General features: G+C 38.4%; 1 protein-coding gene across 1 annotated transcript; it reads right to left on the bottom strand.

Moving 5' to 3' along the window:
- Window positions 1–8,585: 8,585 nt before the first annotated feature.
- LOC145158420 (uncharacterized) lies at window positions 8,586–9,113 on the bottom strand. The gene is made up of 2 exons (XM_079077322.1): window positions 9,079–9,113; window positions 8,586–8,961 (listed from the first exon to the last, which is right to left on the bottom strand). Exons 1-2 carry the CDS (start codon window positions 9,111–9,113, stop codon window positions 8,586–8,588), a joined length of 411 nt encoding a protein of 136 aa, XP_078933448.1.
- Between the last annotated feature and the right edge of the window lie 5,915 nt (window positions 9,114–15,028).

The raw sequence follows: 15,028 nt of genomic DNA, 5'->3' as shown, positions 1-15,028 counted from the left end.
TGAATTTGGTAGAAAACTAGCTTTGCCTGTAGATAGACTAGTTAATGCTATAATAGTCGAGATTGCTAGTGGCAAGTTTGTACCTGTTAGCCATCGTATGAAAAATATCCTCATTGACTTGGATGGGAATAAGTTCCACGAGGAATTATTGCCTATCGAGTTAAATGGATTCGACGTAGTTTTAGGAATGGATTGGCTTAGCGCCAATGATGCCGAAATATTGTGTAGGAAGAAAATAGTAAAAGTAAACCCGCCAGGGAAAGAGTCATTTATGGTGTACGGAGACAAACACAGAGTAAACTCTGGAATCATTTCCCTAATGAAAGCCAGAAAGTGTTTGGCCAAGGGATGTACATCATATCTAGCGTTCGTGATCGATGCTAAGAAGGAGAAAAAGGAGGTGTAGAATATTCCGGTGGTGTGTGACTATCCGGAAGTCTTTCCAGAAGATCTTCCCGGATTGCTCCATGATCGACAAGTAGAATTTCGTATCGACTTGTTAACAGGAACGACGCCGATAGCAAAAGCATCATATCGATTAGCACCAACAGAGATGAAAGAACTTATGACACAACTTCAGGAGTTATTGGACAAAGGTTTCATTCGACCTAGTTCATCGCCCTGGGGAGCCCCTGTGTTATTTGTAAAGAAGAAAGACGGGAGCATGAGAATGTGCATCGATTACAGAGAGCTGAATAAAGCAACGATAAAGAACAAGTACCCATTGCCGAGGATCGATGACCTGTTCGACCGGTTGCAAGGTTCGAGCTATTTCTCGAAGATCGATCTTAGGTCCGGATACCATCAACTAAAGGTGAGAGAGCAGGATATCGAGAAGACTGCATTCAGAACAAGATATGGACACTATGAATTTTTGGTTATGTCGTTCGGATTAACCAATGCCCCAGCAGCTTTCATTGATTTGATGAACAGGGTTTGTAAACCATACCTTGATAAATTCGTGATAATATTCGTAGACGATATATTGATCTATTCGAAAAGCAAGCAGGGGCATGAAAAGCATCTGCGTGAAGTGCTAGAAGTTCTGAAAAAGGAGAAGCTGTATGCAAAGTTCTCCAAATGTGAATTTTGGATTCAAGAAGTCCAATTTTTAGGTCATGTGGTTAACCAAGATGGAATAATGGTTGACCCAGCAAAGATTGAAGTTGTGATGAAGTGGGAACAACCAAAAAGTCCTACAGAGATTCGAAGCTTTTTAGGATTAGCCGGATATTATCGCCGATTTATCCAAGGCTTTTCTTCGATCGCTACTCCATTAACAACTTTGACCCACAAAGGAGCTACTTATGCTTGGAATGAAAAGCATAAGAAGGCCTTTGAAAAGTTAAAGAAGAGATTGTGTGAATGCACCGATTCTTTCATTACCTGAAGGAGTTGATGACTTCGCAGTTTATAGTGATGCCTCTGGAGTTGGGTTAGGATGTGTACTGACCCAAAGGGATAAAGTAATAGCGTATGCATCGAGGCAGTTGAAAGAACATGAAAAGAACTACCCCACTCATGATTTGGAGTTGGCAGCGGTAGTATTCGCCTGAAAGATATGGAGGCATTATCTTTATGGTACTAAGTGTAAACTTTTCACTGATCATAAGAGTCTTCAATATCTCTTTAATCAGAAGGAATTGAACATGAGGCAGTGGCGCTGGTTAAAACTACTCAAGGACTACGACTGTGAGATACTTTACCATCCTGGTAAAGCAAATGTTGTTGCTGATGCTCTCAGTCGGAAGGTAAATCTTGAAAAGAGAAGGCCAAGAGCGCTGAAAATTGAAGTCGTCTCGACAATTGTGGAAAGTATAAAGAAAGCTCAGGAGGAAGCTTTGGAGAAAAATGACCGGAAGGAGGAACGTTTGGGAAAAACGTTGGTGTTTGATACAAACGGTCAAGGATTGAAGGTATTCAAAGATAGGATTTGGGTACCTAAGACGGGAGGAGTAAGAGGTCTTCTGATGGAAGAAGCTCACAAAACCATGTACTCGATTCATCCCGGTAGTACGAAAATGTATAGGGATCTAAAACCCTATTACTGGTGGCCGACGATGAAGCTCGATGTTGCTAAGTATGTGACCGAGTGTGTAACATGTGCTAGGGTTAAGGCACAACATCAGAAACCGTATGGGAGTTTAGAACCTTTGTCTGTACCCATGGGTAAATGGGAAGATATTACCATGGATTTTGTGACTAAACTGACCAGAACAAGGAACGGTCACGACATGATTTGGGTGGTCGTTGATCGCTTCACTAAGAGTGCGCATTTCATAGCCGCTAATGAGAAATGGTCTATGGATAAACTTGCGAATTCTTACGTGAAGGAAATTATGAGGCTACACGGTGTTCCGTTAACAATTGTATCCGATCGTGACAGCCGTTTTACCTCAAGGTTTTGGAGGAGTCTACAAGAGGAATTGGGTACCAAGTTGTGTTTGAGTACAGCTTACCATCCGCAAACTGATGGTCAAAGCGAACGAACGATTCAAACATTGGAGGATATGATGAGAGCATGTACCCTAGAATTCCAAGGTAACTGGGATGAACACTTACCTCTAGTAGAATTCTCCTATAATAATAGTTTCCACTCAAGCATTAAGATGGCACCTTATCACGCTTTGTATGGGGAAAAGTGTCGAACGCCATCATGTTGGCTGGAAGCTGGGGAAAAGCAGTTTATGGGACCCGAAATAGTCCATCAGACTGCTGAAAAGTTGAAGGTGATAAGAGAAAGGATGTTAGCTGCTCAAGATCGTCAAAAGAGCTATGCTGACAAGAAAAGACAACCGATATCCTTCGAAGTTGGAGATTCGGTTTTACTTAAAGTCTCGCCGTGGAAGGGACTTATAAGATTTGGTAAAAGGGGAAAGTTGAGTCCAAGGTTTATTGGACCATTTAAAGTTCTTCAGAGGATCGAGAATCAAGCTTACAAGCTAGAATTACCGGAAGAACTGGAGGGTATTCATAACACCTTTCATGTGTGTTATTTGAGAAAGTTCACGGGAGATGTGCCCGACATAATTCCCATTTCTGAATTAAGGTTGGATGAAAACAAGAGGTTGATCGAAGAACCTGAGGCAATCGTTGACCGTAAGACTATGAAGTTGCGACGCAAGATGGTTGATTTAGTGCTTGTGCGCTGGAAACATACGAATGGACCAAATCTCACCTGGGAAACGGAGAGTGACATGATGAGTCGCTACCCGCAATTGTTTGGTGATGTGTGATTCCGGGGACGGAATCATCCTAAGGGGGAGAGAATTGTAACACTCGTGTTTCTAGCTTAGGCATTAATATTGGGGTGATAGTCTAGGTTAACCTTTGTAACTCATTTTGAAGAAATGAAAAGGAATTATGTGAATATTATGTGTTTTATGTGTTTTATGCTTAATTACTAGGAGTTAATTAATTAAGAATAAAAATGAGCGTAAAAAATAAATATTAGATAAAGCTGATATCTATTAAGAAAGCTGTAGTGGTCGTGACAAGGATTACGGATATATAAAGAATGCCGAAATCCGAGTTGTAACGAAGAAGTTATGACCTGTCGAAGTTTCACGACAAAACCGACACGGTGCTGAATGTCATAAAAAGTGAGTTTTTGATAAACTACTTTTTAGCCTTAGTGATCTAAACAAAACTCGTAGTGTTCGTTAAACTGAGAGTAGGTATAAAAAGAACGCCCAAATCTGACTTCGTATGAGGAAGTAGTGATTTTTCGAAGTTTCAGCTTAGCAGTAGACAACTAAAAACTCGAATTTTAGATCGAGTGATTTTTAGCCGACACGACCTAAACGAGAATTGAAGGTCTCGTCATTAGTAGCACAACGGTAAAAAGTCTGACGAAAACGGACGTTGGATGAAGAAGTTATGAATTTTTAACGGATTTCCTGTCCTGGTCTGTTAAAAATAATAATATAAAAATTAAAGTCAAAATTAGCCGACAAAGTCTAAACGAAAGTTGTAGAGCGTATTTTTACCTACGCGTGCATATAAAGAACGTCAAAAACGGAGCTCGTATGCGAAAGTTATGGATTTTAGAAGATTTTGCACAAAAACCGAGAAAATTCGCATAGGTGGCTTCGGCCACGTCACCTTCGCTTAGAACGTGCCACGTGTCCGAAATTGGTGAGTCATGCGAGACACGTGTCCGAGCTCGTGAGCTGATCCGAAGCGGTCCACTGAGAAGGCCACACATACCCTCTTCCCTCGTGTCCGAACCCTCGCAGGTTGCCACGGATGCCCCTACTTCGGACCTAGACCTCGGTCCAATCACAAGAGGACAGCAGCCCCTTCGCATGCGCAGCCATGTGCGAGCCATGTGCGAGCCCTCCCTGCGAGCCCTCGGATCTTCGCCACCTGGAGGCTTCTCAGCCGTCCGATCAGAAGCTCCTCCCTATAAATAGAAGGTTACGAGCCTTCCCGGGTAACTTTGGAAATTTGCCACCTTTCACCCTATATTTCATATTTTAGCTATTTTCACATCCCTCAAAGCCCCGGTATCGATTATAAGCCCCGGAATACGCCACGAAGTGCCCGAGAAGCCCGAAAAATTTATCTTTTCGGTGTCGAAGCCCGACCTTCGTAGAGCCCGGTTTCTCAATAAAACTCCCGGTTTTATTAGAAACGAACGTTTTAGGAAATAAATTGCTGCCCGATTATCATCAAATCATGTGAGTGTGTAGTTACTTTCACTTTACACATAGATATGAAGTATTTACCTTAAAATACGTGTTATGTGTAAATATATTAATTGTTTATTTGAGGTGACTGTTGAACAGATGTTTTATACAAGTTTTAAACTGTATATGTATTTTATCTACAAATATGTTGGGTAGAACATGGGTAGACAAAATAGTCGGTGGGTGTTAAAATGATGAGAGGCCTCGGTGTCGGTGTCGGTGTTGTTGTTGTTGTTATTGGTGAAGTCGTCTAACGGAGTATAGATGACGACCACAAACCTTTCTAGACAGTCCAGTGGCACATTAGCAGGTTCGCAACTTGTAGGTGTTGATGAACTAAATGTTCATTGGTGTACTCCAATCCCCCTCATGGTTGCCTTTAGGACATGTATGGCTGAGGATTCCCCTTAGCAGTAGTGTCCAACCCGATGATATTCCTTAGGCTAAGTCCCTTGTGTTAGGTGTTTAGGGACGTAAGGTGAGGACAACGGGAATGGGTAATTAGGGTTATTGTTGATTGGTGAACTTAATAAGTTATTATTATTGTGGGTTGAAAACCCTATATGCTCACCAGGCTCCCAAGCCTGACCTACTCAACTTTTTATGATTACAAGTAGTGGACCCCGAGCATAGTCGGAGGACGATGATAGATTTTTGGATTATAGGCCAGTAGTTGTAAATAACTGTTGAAAAGCTTATAATGTCTTGTTTATGCTTTTGATCTGTATCGGAACATGACATCCCGAGGTTTTGATATGAAATGAAACTATACATTTCTTATAGAAAGGTTTTGATAAACTTTTATCATGTTTTGTTTTGGGGACCTATTCCGCAACATCTTTTGAAAAGATTTCTCTGATTTTATTTTAAAAAGCATAAATTAAATCGATCTTTTCTGGCCGAGAAATTAGGGGATGTCACAAATTACTTGTTCATAAGTAATGCTATGCATTACTTATTCATAAATTAACATATCAAGATATTTATATTCATTTATGAATATAAATATTCATATATGTTGTGTATCTCTCAGGTAAGGGAAAGTGTGAAAATGAAAATAAAAAAGGAAGAGAAGCTGACAAGACAAAAGGAAATGAAGAAGGTAACAGTTTGGAAAAACATTTAATAAATCATATATGATTGGAATGATCAATAAGCACATATGAATAAAATATAAAAAATATTATAATTAAAATATAATTATTTATATGATAAATCTTCTGGCAGGTAAAAAAAAACTGAAAATGAAGATAATACTCATCCAAGCTTTAGTCTAGGTCTCAATCAAGATTCAGATCGAACTTCAAGTAAAAAATACAATGAATCTTCACAAAAAAAAACACTTACAAAGAAACAAATTAGAGAAGAACATCAGAGGGTTATGATTAGATTAACAAACAAAAATGTTCTTAATCCAAATCCAATCTCTGTAGCAATTCCTACTGAAGTAAGACCATCAAAGCATGATATGGATAAATCAAGAGAGAAGAGGCCTGCTGATGCTTTCAAATCACCTTAAAAATGCAGGATAATAGAAACAAAACCTAAGCTAACACATCAAGAGAGTATTGTATGTGAGTGGTATTTCAACTTGCAAGGGAATACATCGTAAGTAAATTTATTTTATAGACATATTCATATATGATTATTATATAGATAATGATGTATAACATTTTGATTATATATTTGCAGAAATGTGATTGTCCAGACAAAATATGGTCAGGTAACAGAAAGAGGAATTATGGAAAGTCTATATGCAAACACATAGATTTTTGTAGAAGTTCTAGACACTTGGGGTGATTTACTTAACCACCAAGAACTGGGAAGGGATGTCGGAAATTCGCCATACAGACTTTTCTTGAAAGTTGAAGTTTCTGTAAGTTCGTGTTCTTTATTGATAAATGAATATACAAATATTATGTATTCATTTATGAATATTAGATTTATTTACTATCATTTAAGATAATTATGTACATGCAACTCAATTTCACATATGATTATAACAAAACGATGTATTCATTTATGAATATAAAAATCAAAAAATAAATATCTTTAGTATACACTTATGATTAATATACCAACATGATGTATTCATTTATGATTAAAAACTTACTAATCCTTTAAAATTATTTTGATTATAAAATGCTTAAGTATCTTCAACATTGTCTGATGAAAGAAAATATGAAAAATTCAAGGAGAACTTTCATGACAGCATTGATGGGTACAACAAAATCTTGTCATGGTATGTTAATTAAACTTGTTTTTATATATATATTTTATCACCAAAATACTTACCATTATATATATAAAAACAAGTATTCTTTCCAGTTGTTAGAAGTGCTCACATTTTTGTGATTGTCTTCAACTTAATGAAAGCATCAGTTGAAATTCTGGACCACAGTGCAGTTGAGGGGGATTATGAAGGGAAATATGGAGTACTATCGAAACTTTTGGTAAGTACCCAATTCACAACAATGTATAAGAACCACTTTATTAAATATCTAACTTTTATTTTATTTAATGATCATAAAAGTTTGTTTGTGAGATACTTTAAAGAAATAAACCATCCAAGAGCCAATGCCATCTTAAAAGAAAGTATCATACCACAACGTCTTGAAATGCCATGGAGAACAATTAAAAACAAAGTTGATTGTAGGGTCTTTGCAGTAAGACATATGGAGACCTATATGGGACAACGAATCTCAAAGTGGAAATCAGGTCTTCATAAAGAAAGTGTAATTCAACAAAAATACTTTAGAGAAGCTTAGGCAAATGTATGCACACCGAATGCTAACTTCTGAAATTAACATGTTGAAGGCTAAGGTGTTGGATCTTGCTGAAAAATATCAAAATGTCGAATTCAAAGTGCGTACTACTCATGCATACAAGGCTATGCAATCAATTCAAAAAAGGTTAAAAGAATATTGATGATAGTTTGTGATGAAGTGTGATGGTATAGGAGAACAATTTGTGTTAAAGTTGAATGCTTTTGGAGGACATGTAAGATGGTTTTGGGAAACAAGTTTGTGAACAAGTTTTAGATAGTTTGTTAAGTGTTACTGAAAATCGTTTAAATAGTTTGTTAAATTCTTGTGAACATGTTTTACTATTTTGTGTTGAATAATTATGTAATAGAAACAAGTTTCCTTATTTCTGTTAGTTTTTTATATTCAAATATTTTCAAAGTTTATGATAATGATTTATGAACAAATGTGATTGTTTTTGATAGTTTTCAATTTTATTTCCGTTTATTCATAAATTAATACCAATATGATATATTCATTTACATTTAATATGTAAAATAATAACATCTTGAATCATAAATGAATACAAATATGATGTATTCATTTATGATTAAGTTAGGTGTAATATGTGAGTATAACATAATTCAGATATGAATATAACTTATTTATTAGTAAATTAATAAACAAATATTATGAATACAACATATTTTGTATTCATTTTTTATGTATTCATTTATGCTAATTTTCATATTTATTTGTGTTTATTTATAAATGAATACCAATATGATATATTCATTTATATTTAATATGTAAATAATAACGTCTTCAATCATAGATGAATACAAATATGATGTATTCATTTATAATTAACTTAAGAGTAATATGTGTGTTTCACATATCAATTTACCATATCCATATAATTAATTATTATTAAATTAAAAACAAATATGATATATTCATTAATAATTAACATTTATTTCACATATCAATTTACCATATACATATAAATGTGTTAAGTCGTAGATTCTGATAAATCGATAATGACACAATAATATTGTATTATTCATACATGAATATTTGTTTATGATTATTATCTGCATATATTCATAAATAAATAGAACCAAAAAAACATTAAAAAAAAACAAAAACCCTAAATGTCTTTTCTTGATTGATCAGCTGCACTTTTTACTGGACATGTACGTAAATTGTGAGGAACTCGTTGTCCACATCCTGAGCACATACTATGTTCTTTTTTAGAATTAACATATGCTGCTTCACCTGCAGTTGAAATTCTTTTCTTGATTCCAGAACCTTTATTGCTTTGAACTTGAGGAACATGAATATTAATCTCTTTTGGAATAGGAATAGAAACACCCATAAGCTTGCATACAACTTCACCATCCGTCTTGCTTTTCAATCCACATGTATAATCACTCTCAAATTCCTTCAACAACATCTGTTGTTTCTCAGCAAACAAAGCCAATTTCTTTTTATCATCTCTTACAATATCCAAACATGATTCAAAACTATAATATGAATCATTAACTAGCTTCACATTCTCACGATCCCCTTAATCCGATTCATGAGAACTAAAACGATAATTTCTTGACATCACGTCCTTTATCCATCTTTTCAGAATGTACCTTTCAGGAATCTCTTTAACACTACATGTCATCATTATTGTAAAAAACATGTCTGCATAAAACACCCATATGCTTGAAATGTCCACAACTACAATTTATTTATGTCTCTTCAACTTTTATTTCAACCTGTTACAAAAACATAATAAAAAAATGAAAAAGCAATTTAAACAAAATTTACACATTTAAAATCATATATAAATACTCATATTCATATATGAATACTCATATATCATATACAATAATTCATATTCATATATAAATAATCATATATAAGTATACATATATGAATAATAACAATGTAAATATTCATATAAGAAATTAAATTCATATATAAACATGTTCTAATTTTAAAATGATAAGAATATTCATATATGAATATTCTCATATTAATATATAAATATTACATTATTCATAAAAAAACTATTAATTTACCTTGAATTCATTTTTAAATTTGCTTTTACTGTTGTTGTGTTGCACAATGTAAACTTCCCACCCATCTTCAATACCAACATAGGAGTATGTACAGAAAAAAGTTGCTTTATATATTTCTTTTTTCACCTCCAAAAATAATGTACTTGTATAAACTTTTGATGCTTGCAGTTCTATTTCTCGAGGTTTTTCCATTTTATATGATGTTTTCTTTGATGCCTTATCAACTTCTCTTTGAGTATTCCTTTGCTTTTGAATGACAGTGTCGTAATTCATCATGAAATTCAAAAGTAAATTACCACTTTCTGAGTAGGTATTAAAGAATGAATTCATACTCTCTGACCTCGACGTAATCTTCATCAACCCACACATTGGAATATCGTTAAAATATCCAGGTATCCATGAATCGCGTTTTGTAAACATGTCTTTAAACCATCTTGTGTCTTCAAGATTGAATTCCTTCATAAGCAAACCCCACTTCACCTCAAAGACATCAAGTTTCCTATTAATGTCCCAAACAAGCTTCGAGAATCTTTTTCTAAAGTATGTGTTCGTAAATAAATCATTTGATATCTATATTAAAACAAAAATAAAATAAACTTCTATATTTATTCATAAATGAATAAATATTAATAAGTAAAATAATAATAAATATTCATAAATAAATATACTAAAAATTAGAAAAAATTACTATATTCATCTATGAATAACTAATACTATGTAACATATTTGAAATATATTAAAATAATACATTGTTTTTCAACTTCTTCATTATATGCCACATATATAATCAATGTTTTGAATTAGGAAACACATTCTCAATAGCTTGTTTTTGTAACACCCATAAAAATCATGCTAAATTTGAACTTTTAAAAACAATTCAAAACCATTAATTCATTACAAACTTGTTTTCAAAATGTATAATATCAGAGTTTTTCCCAGAAACATAAACAAAACATAAGGAGCTGTACGATCACGCCTTTGCCTTGCCGCGGTCCCCTGATGTACCTGAAACAATAAACTGAAACTGTAAGCCCGAAAGCTTAGTGAGTTCCCCCAAAATACCCATACCCACAACAATACATATAATCGTAAACAACATACTATGGGTCCAGTCATCCTCGGGATGGAATACCCCAGGCCCACAACCAACAGGATGGAATGCCCACATACTATGAGTCCAATCATCCTTGGGATGGAATACTCATTGCCCACAACCAACAGGTTGGAATGCCAAGGTCTATCGGCTTTAGCACAAAGCAGATAAGCCTCAACCGCCAAACAACATGTGCACATATAACAGATAATCACATAACAATCTATAGATAGATAAACCGATCTAACTGATCATAGTAGCATAATAACATCCTGTCTACCAGGATACTGATCTAACAGATCATAATAGCATATACCATCCTTTCTACCAGGATACCGATCTAACATATCATAATAGCATATACCATCCTATCTACCAGGATACCGATCTAACAGATCATAATAGCATATACCATCCTATCTACCTGGATACCGATCTAACAGATCACACTAGCATAACATATCAGGATAACAATCTAAAAAGGGCCGGCCTTGGTGCCTTAGACCCTTGAGTATAGTGAGGAAAACTCACCTCGCAAGTAGTGCCGAAGTACCGCACATCTCTGACTGCTGTCTCACCGTGAATCCCGAACTATTACATAATAAATACTGAGTTAATACCCAAAATAACCTTCTTGACTAAGTGTCCACACAACTCATTAAGTCCATCCTCTTTATTGGGCCAAGGCCCAATACCAAGTCCTTAACTTGAAAGTTCTCATATATAGTCCAATATTGGCCCAATTTACTAAATTGGGCCCAACTTCCTAATTGGGCCTAATCCCATGATCCATTATACCAACTTGGCCCAAAATATATTATTCATTAAGTCCAGCAAAGGCCCAAATCCAATTAGTCCATAAACAGCCCAGAACCCGAAGCCCATTTGTCAAAGGCCCAACAAAGGACGTACGCGGGGCGTACTCCTCTGGTACGCGGGGCGTACTCATCTCGACGGTGACTACCATCGGGGTGGTTGACCCAGTATGCTGGGCATATTGGATTTATGCTGGGCGTACTCGAAGGTTTGCCAAACCCTTATTAAGTGCTTAATGGCTTAAGCACCAAAGCCCAAACTTCAGATCCAGTGACCTAACACGCCTAAGACCCATAAAGTCATGAACTTTATCACTTTGGACGTCCATAACGTCCTTAATGCTTGGTCCTAATCCATTAAGACCTTATTTTTCCATGCATGGGACACATTCAACTAATGGAACCTCATTTTCATCACTCAAGATCCCTTCGAGAGTCTAGAAGGACAGCCCTTTTCGTCCAAATCACAACATGCACCACTTTATGGCTTTTTGGGACAATAAATGATTCTAGTAAAGTAAAATGGTAAGATCTACACATATATGCATAAAGTTTGGAGCTTTATACCTTCTGGAGCTTCTTGGGCACAAACTAACTTCAGATCTACAAGCTTGATCTTCTTCTCCAACACTTTGATGCAATACCTTCCTCTTAAAGCACTCAAGAACACACTCAATAAGCTCAAACACACAAGGGAAGGCTAGGGTTTGGGGAAGATGACTATAATCTGTGGAGGCTGAGGTAAGGGAGGTCTTGGTGCTCATAATGTTGCTTATATAGGCCCCAAACCCAAAATATTAGGGTTTCACTCTGACATTAGTACGCCCAGCGTACACAAGTGTACGCCCAGCGTATTAAGGCGGGCCTTAGTATGCTTAGCGTACTCTTATGTACGCGCGACGTACTCCCTTTTGGACCAAGTTTGAAAACTTAGTCCTTAAACTTATCTTGTCCCTTTACTTCCAACCCCAAGGACTATAAATGATAAAGTAATGACAAAAGAGGGTTCGGAAATACCTGCTAAAATCTCGGGATGTTACAATTCTCCCCCACTTTGACCTAAACTTCATCCTCGAAGTCTGCTGTGGTAAATAGATCCGGGTAATGCTCCCGCATCTCAAACTCGGGCTCCCAGGTCCACTTGGATCCCCTCCGATGCTCCCACTGTACCTTCACCAAAGGTATCTCCTTGTTCCGTAGAATCTCCACCTTCCTCTCCAGTATAGCCACAGTCCTCTCCACGTAATTCAGGCGCTCATCGACCTGAATATCATCCAACGATACCACTGCCTCGTGATCCATAACACACTTTCGTAATTGCGAAACGTGAAAAGTGTTGTGGATCCGACTAAGCTCCACCGGTAGCTCTAGCTTGTATGCCACCTCGCCAACCCTGGAAACGATCTTGAACGGTCCAATGTATCGGGGACCCAATTTCCCCCTGTCCTGAAGCGGATCACACCCTTCCAGGGCGAGACCTTCAGGAGTACCATTTCACCGACCTGAAACTCAAACTCAGATCGACATCTGTCGGCATAACTCTTCTGCCGACTCTGAGCGGTCTGCAGTCGCTGTCTAATCTGCTGAATCTTCTCGGTAGTTTGCAAGACTACCTCCGTCTGTCCCATCATCCTGTGTCCAACCTCACCCCAACAAACCGGGGTGCGACATCTCCGCCCATACAACAACTTAAAAGGCGGGGCCCCAATGCTGGAATGATAGCTGTTGTCGTAGGCGAACTCTGCTAGGGGTAGGTGGGAATCCCAGCTCCCACCGAAGTTAATGACACACGCCCTCAACATATCCTCGAGGGTCTGAATGGTCCGCTCACTCTGACCGTCGGTCTGCGGATGAAATGTTGTGCTAAAATGCAGTCGCGTGCCCTGTTCCTCGTGGAACTTTTGCCAGAAACGGGAGGTAAATCTAACATCTCGGTCGGAAACAATGGAGACCGAAACCCCGTGGCGAGCGATAATCTCGCAAACATACACGTCGGCCAAATTCTCGGCCGATGAACTCTCCCGTATGGCCAAGAAATGGGCACTCTTGGTCAATCGATCTACGATGACCCATATTACATCAAACCCCTTCGCCGTCCTCGACAGCTTGGTAATGAAATCCATCGTGATCTGTTCCCATTTCTGCATGGGAATCTCCAGGGGCTGCAGCGTGCCATGCGGCCTATGATGCTCGACCTTGACCATCCTACAGGTCAAGCACCTCTCGACATACCAAGCGATGTATTGCTTCATACACAGCCACTGGTAACTTAAACTCAAGTCCCGATACATCTTGGTGGCCCCCGGGTGAATAGAGAAGTGAGACTTGTGGGCCTCATCCATAACTGTCTGTCTGACCCCACCAGACATCGGAACCCATACCCGACTGCATCAGGTCAATAATCCTCGGCTATCCTGCACAAACCGGGTGTTCTCGCCCTTGATCCTCTCTAACTTCCAGTTCTCTGGTCGCATGCCCTCAGCCTGAGCATCTCTAATCAAACTCACAAGGGAAGAATCCATCGCTATCCTCATACACATCGTTGGGGTGGAAGACCCAGCTGACTTGCGACTCAGAGTGTCCGCCACCACATTCGCTTTACCGGGGTGGTAAAGGATCTCGCAATCGTATTCCTTGACTACATCCATCCACCTGCGTTGCCTCATGTTCAGGTTCGGCTAATCCATGATGTGTCTCAGGCTCTTGTGATCCGTGTATATGGTACAACGAAACCCATAGGGATAATGCCTCCAGATCTTGAGAGCGAATACTACTGCTCTCAGCTCCAAATCGTGCGTAGGGTATCTCATCTCATGCGGCTTCAGCTGCCGCGATGCGTAGGCTATCACCCGTCCTCTCTGCATGAGGATCGCCCCCAGTCCTGTGATGGATGCATCACATAACACCACAAAGTCGTCGACTCCCTCTGGAAGAGTCAATAATGGAGCCTCGCACAACCTCTGTCGGAGGGTCTCGAACGCCCTCTGCTGCTCAGGGCCCCACCGGAAATCCACTCCCTTCCTCGTCAGACGCGTGAGGAGTACTACAATCTTGAAGAAATCTCGTATGAATCTCTGGTAGTACCCTACCAATCCCAGAAAACTCCTGATATCTGAAGGAGACCTCGGCACCTCCCACTGCATGACTGCCTCGATTTTGGCCGGGTCGACCAAAATCCCCTCCTGGTTAACGAGATGTCCGAGGAACTGGACCTCTCGTAACCAAAACTCACACTTCGAGAACTTGGCATACAACCGTTCTCGTCTCAGAACTCCCAATAACTCCCTGAGGTGCTCCTCGTGCTGCTCTCGGGTCTTGGAATATACCAAGATATCATCAATAAACACGATGACCGAGCGATCAAGCATCGGTCTGCAGACCCGATTCATCAGGTCCATTAATACTCCTGGTGCGTTGGTGAGCCCAAACGGCATCACCACGAACTTGTAATACCCATAACGAGTCCGAAACACGGTCTTCTCCACGTCCTCCTCTCTGACCCGGACCTGATGATATCCCGACCTCAAATCTATCTTGGAAAACCAAGATGCTGTTGGATTAGGTGTCTAAGCCCATAACTATTATTGGTATTTATTCGACCCGAGAGTAG

Source organism: Lactuca virosa, chromosome 2, assembly GCF_052849685.1.
Source record: "Lactuca virosa cultivar CGN04683 chromosome 2, Lactuca_virosa_CGN04683_v6, whole genome shotgun sequence".
NCBI lineage: Eukaryota > Viridiplantae > Streptophyta > Magnoliopsida > Asterales > Asteraceae > Lactuca > Lactuca virosa.
Note: the sequence above shows the minus strand (reverse complement) of the source record. Positions and strands in the feature narration are given on the sequence as shown.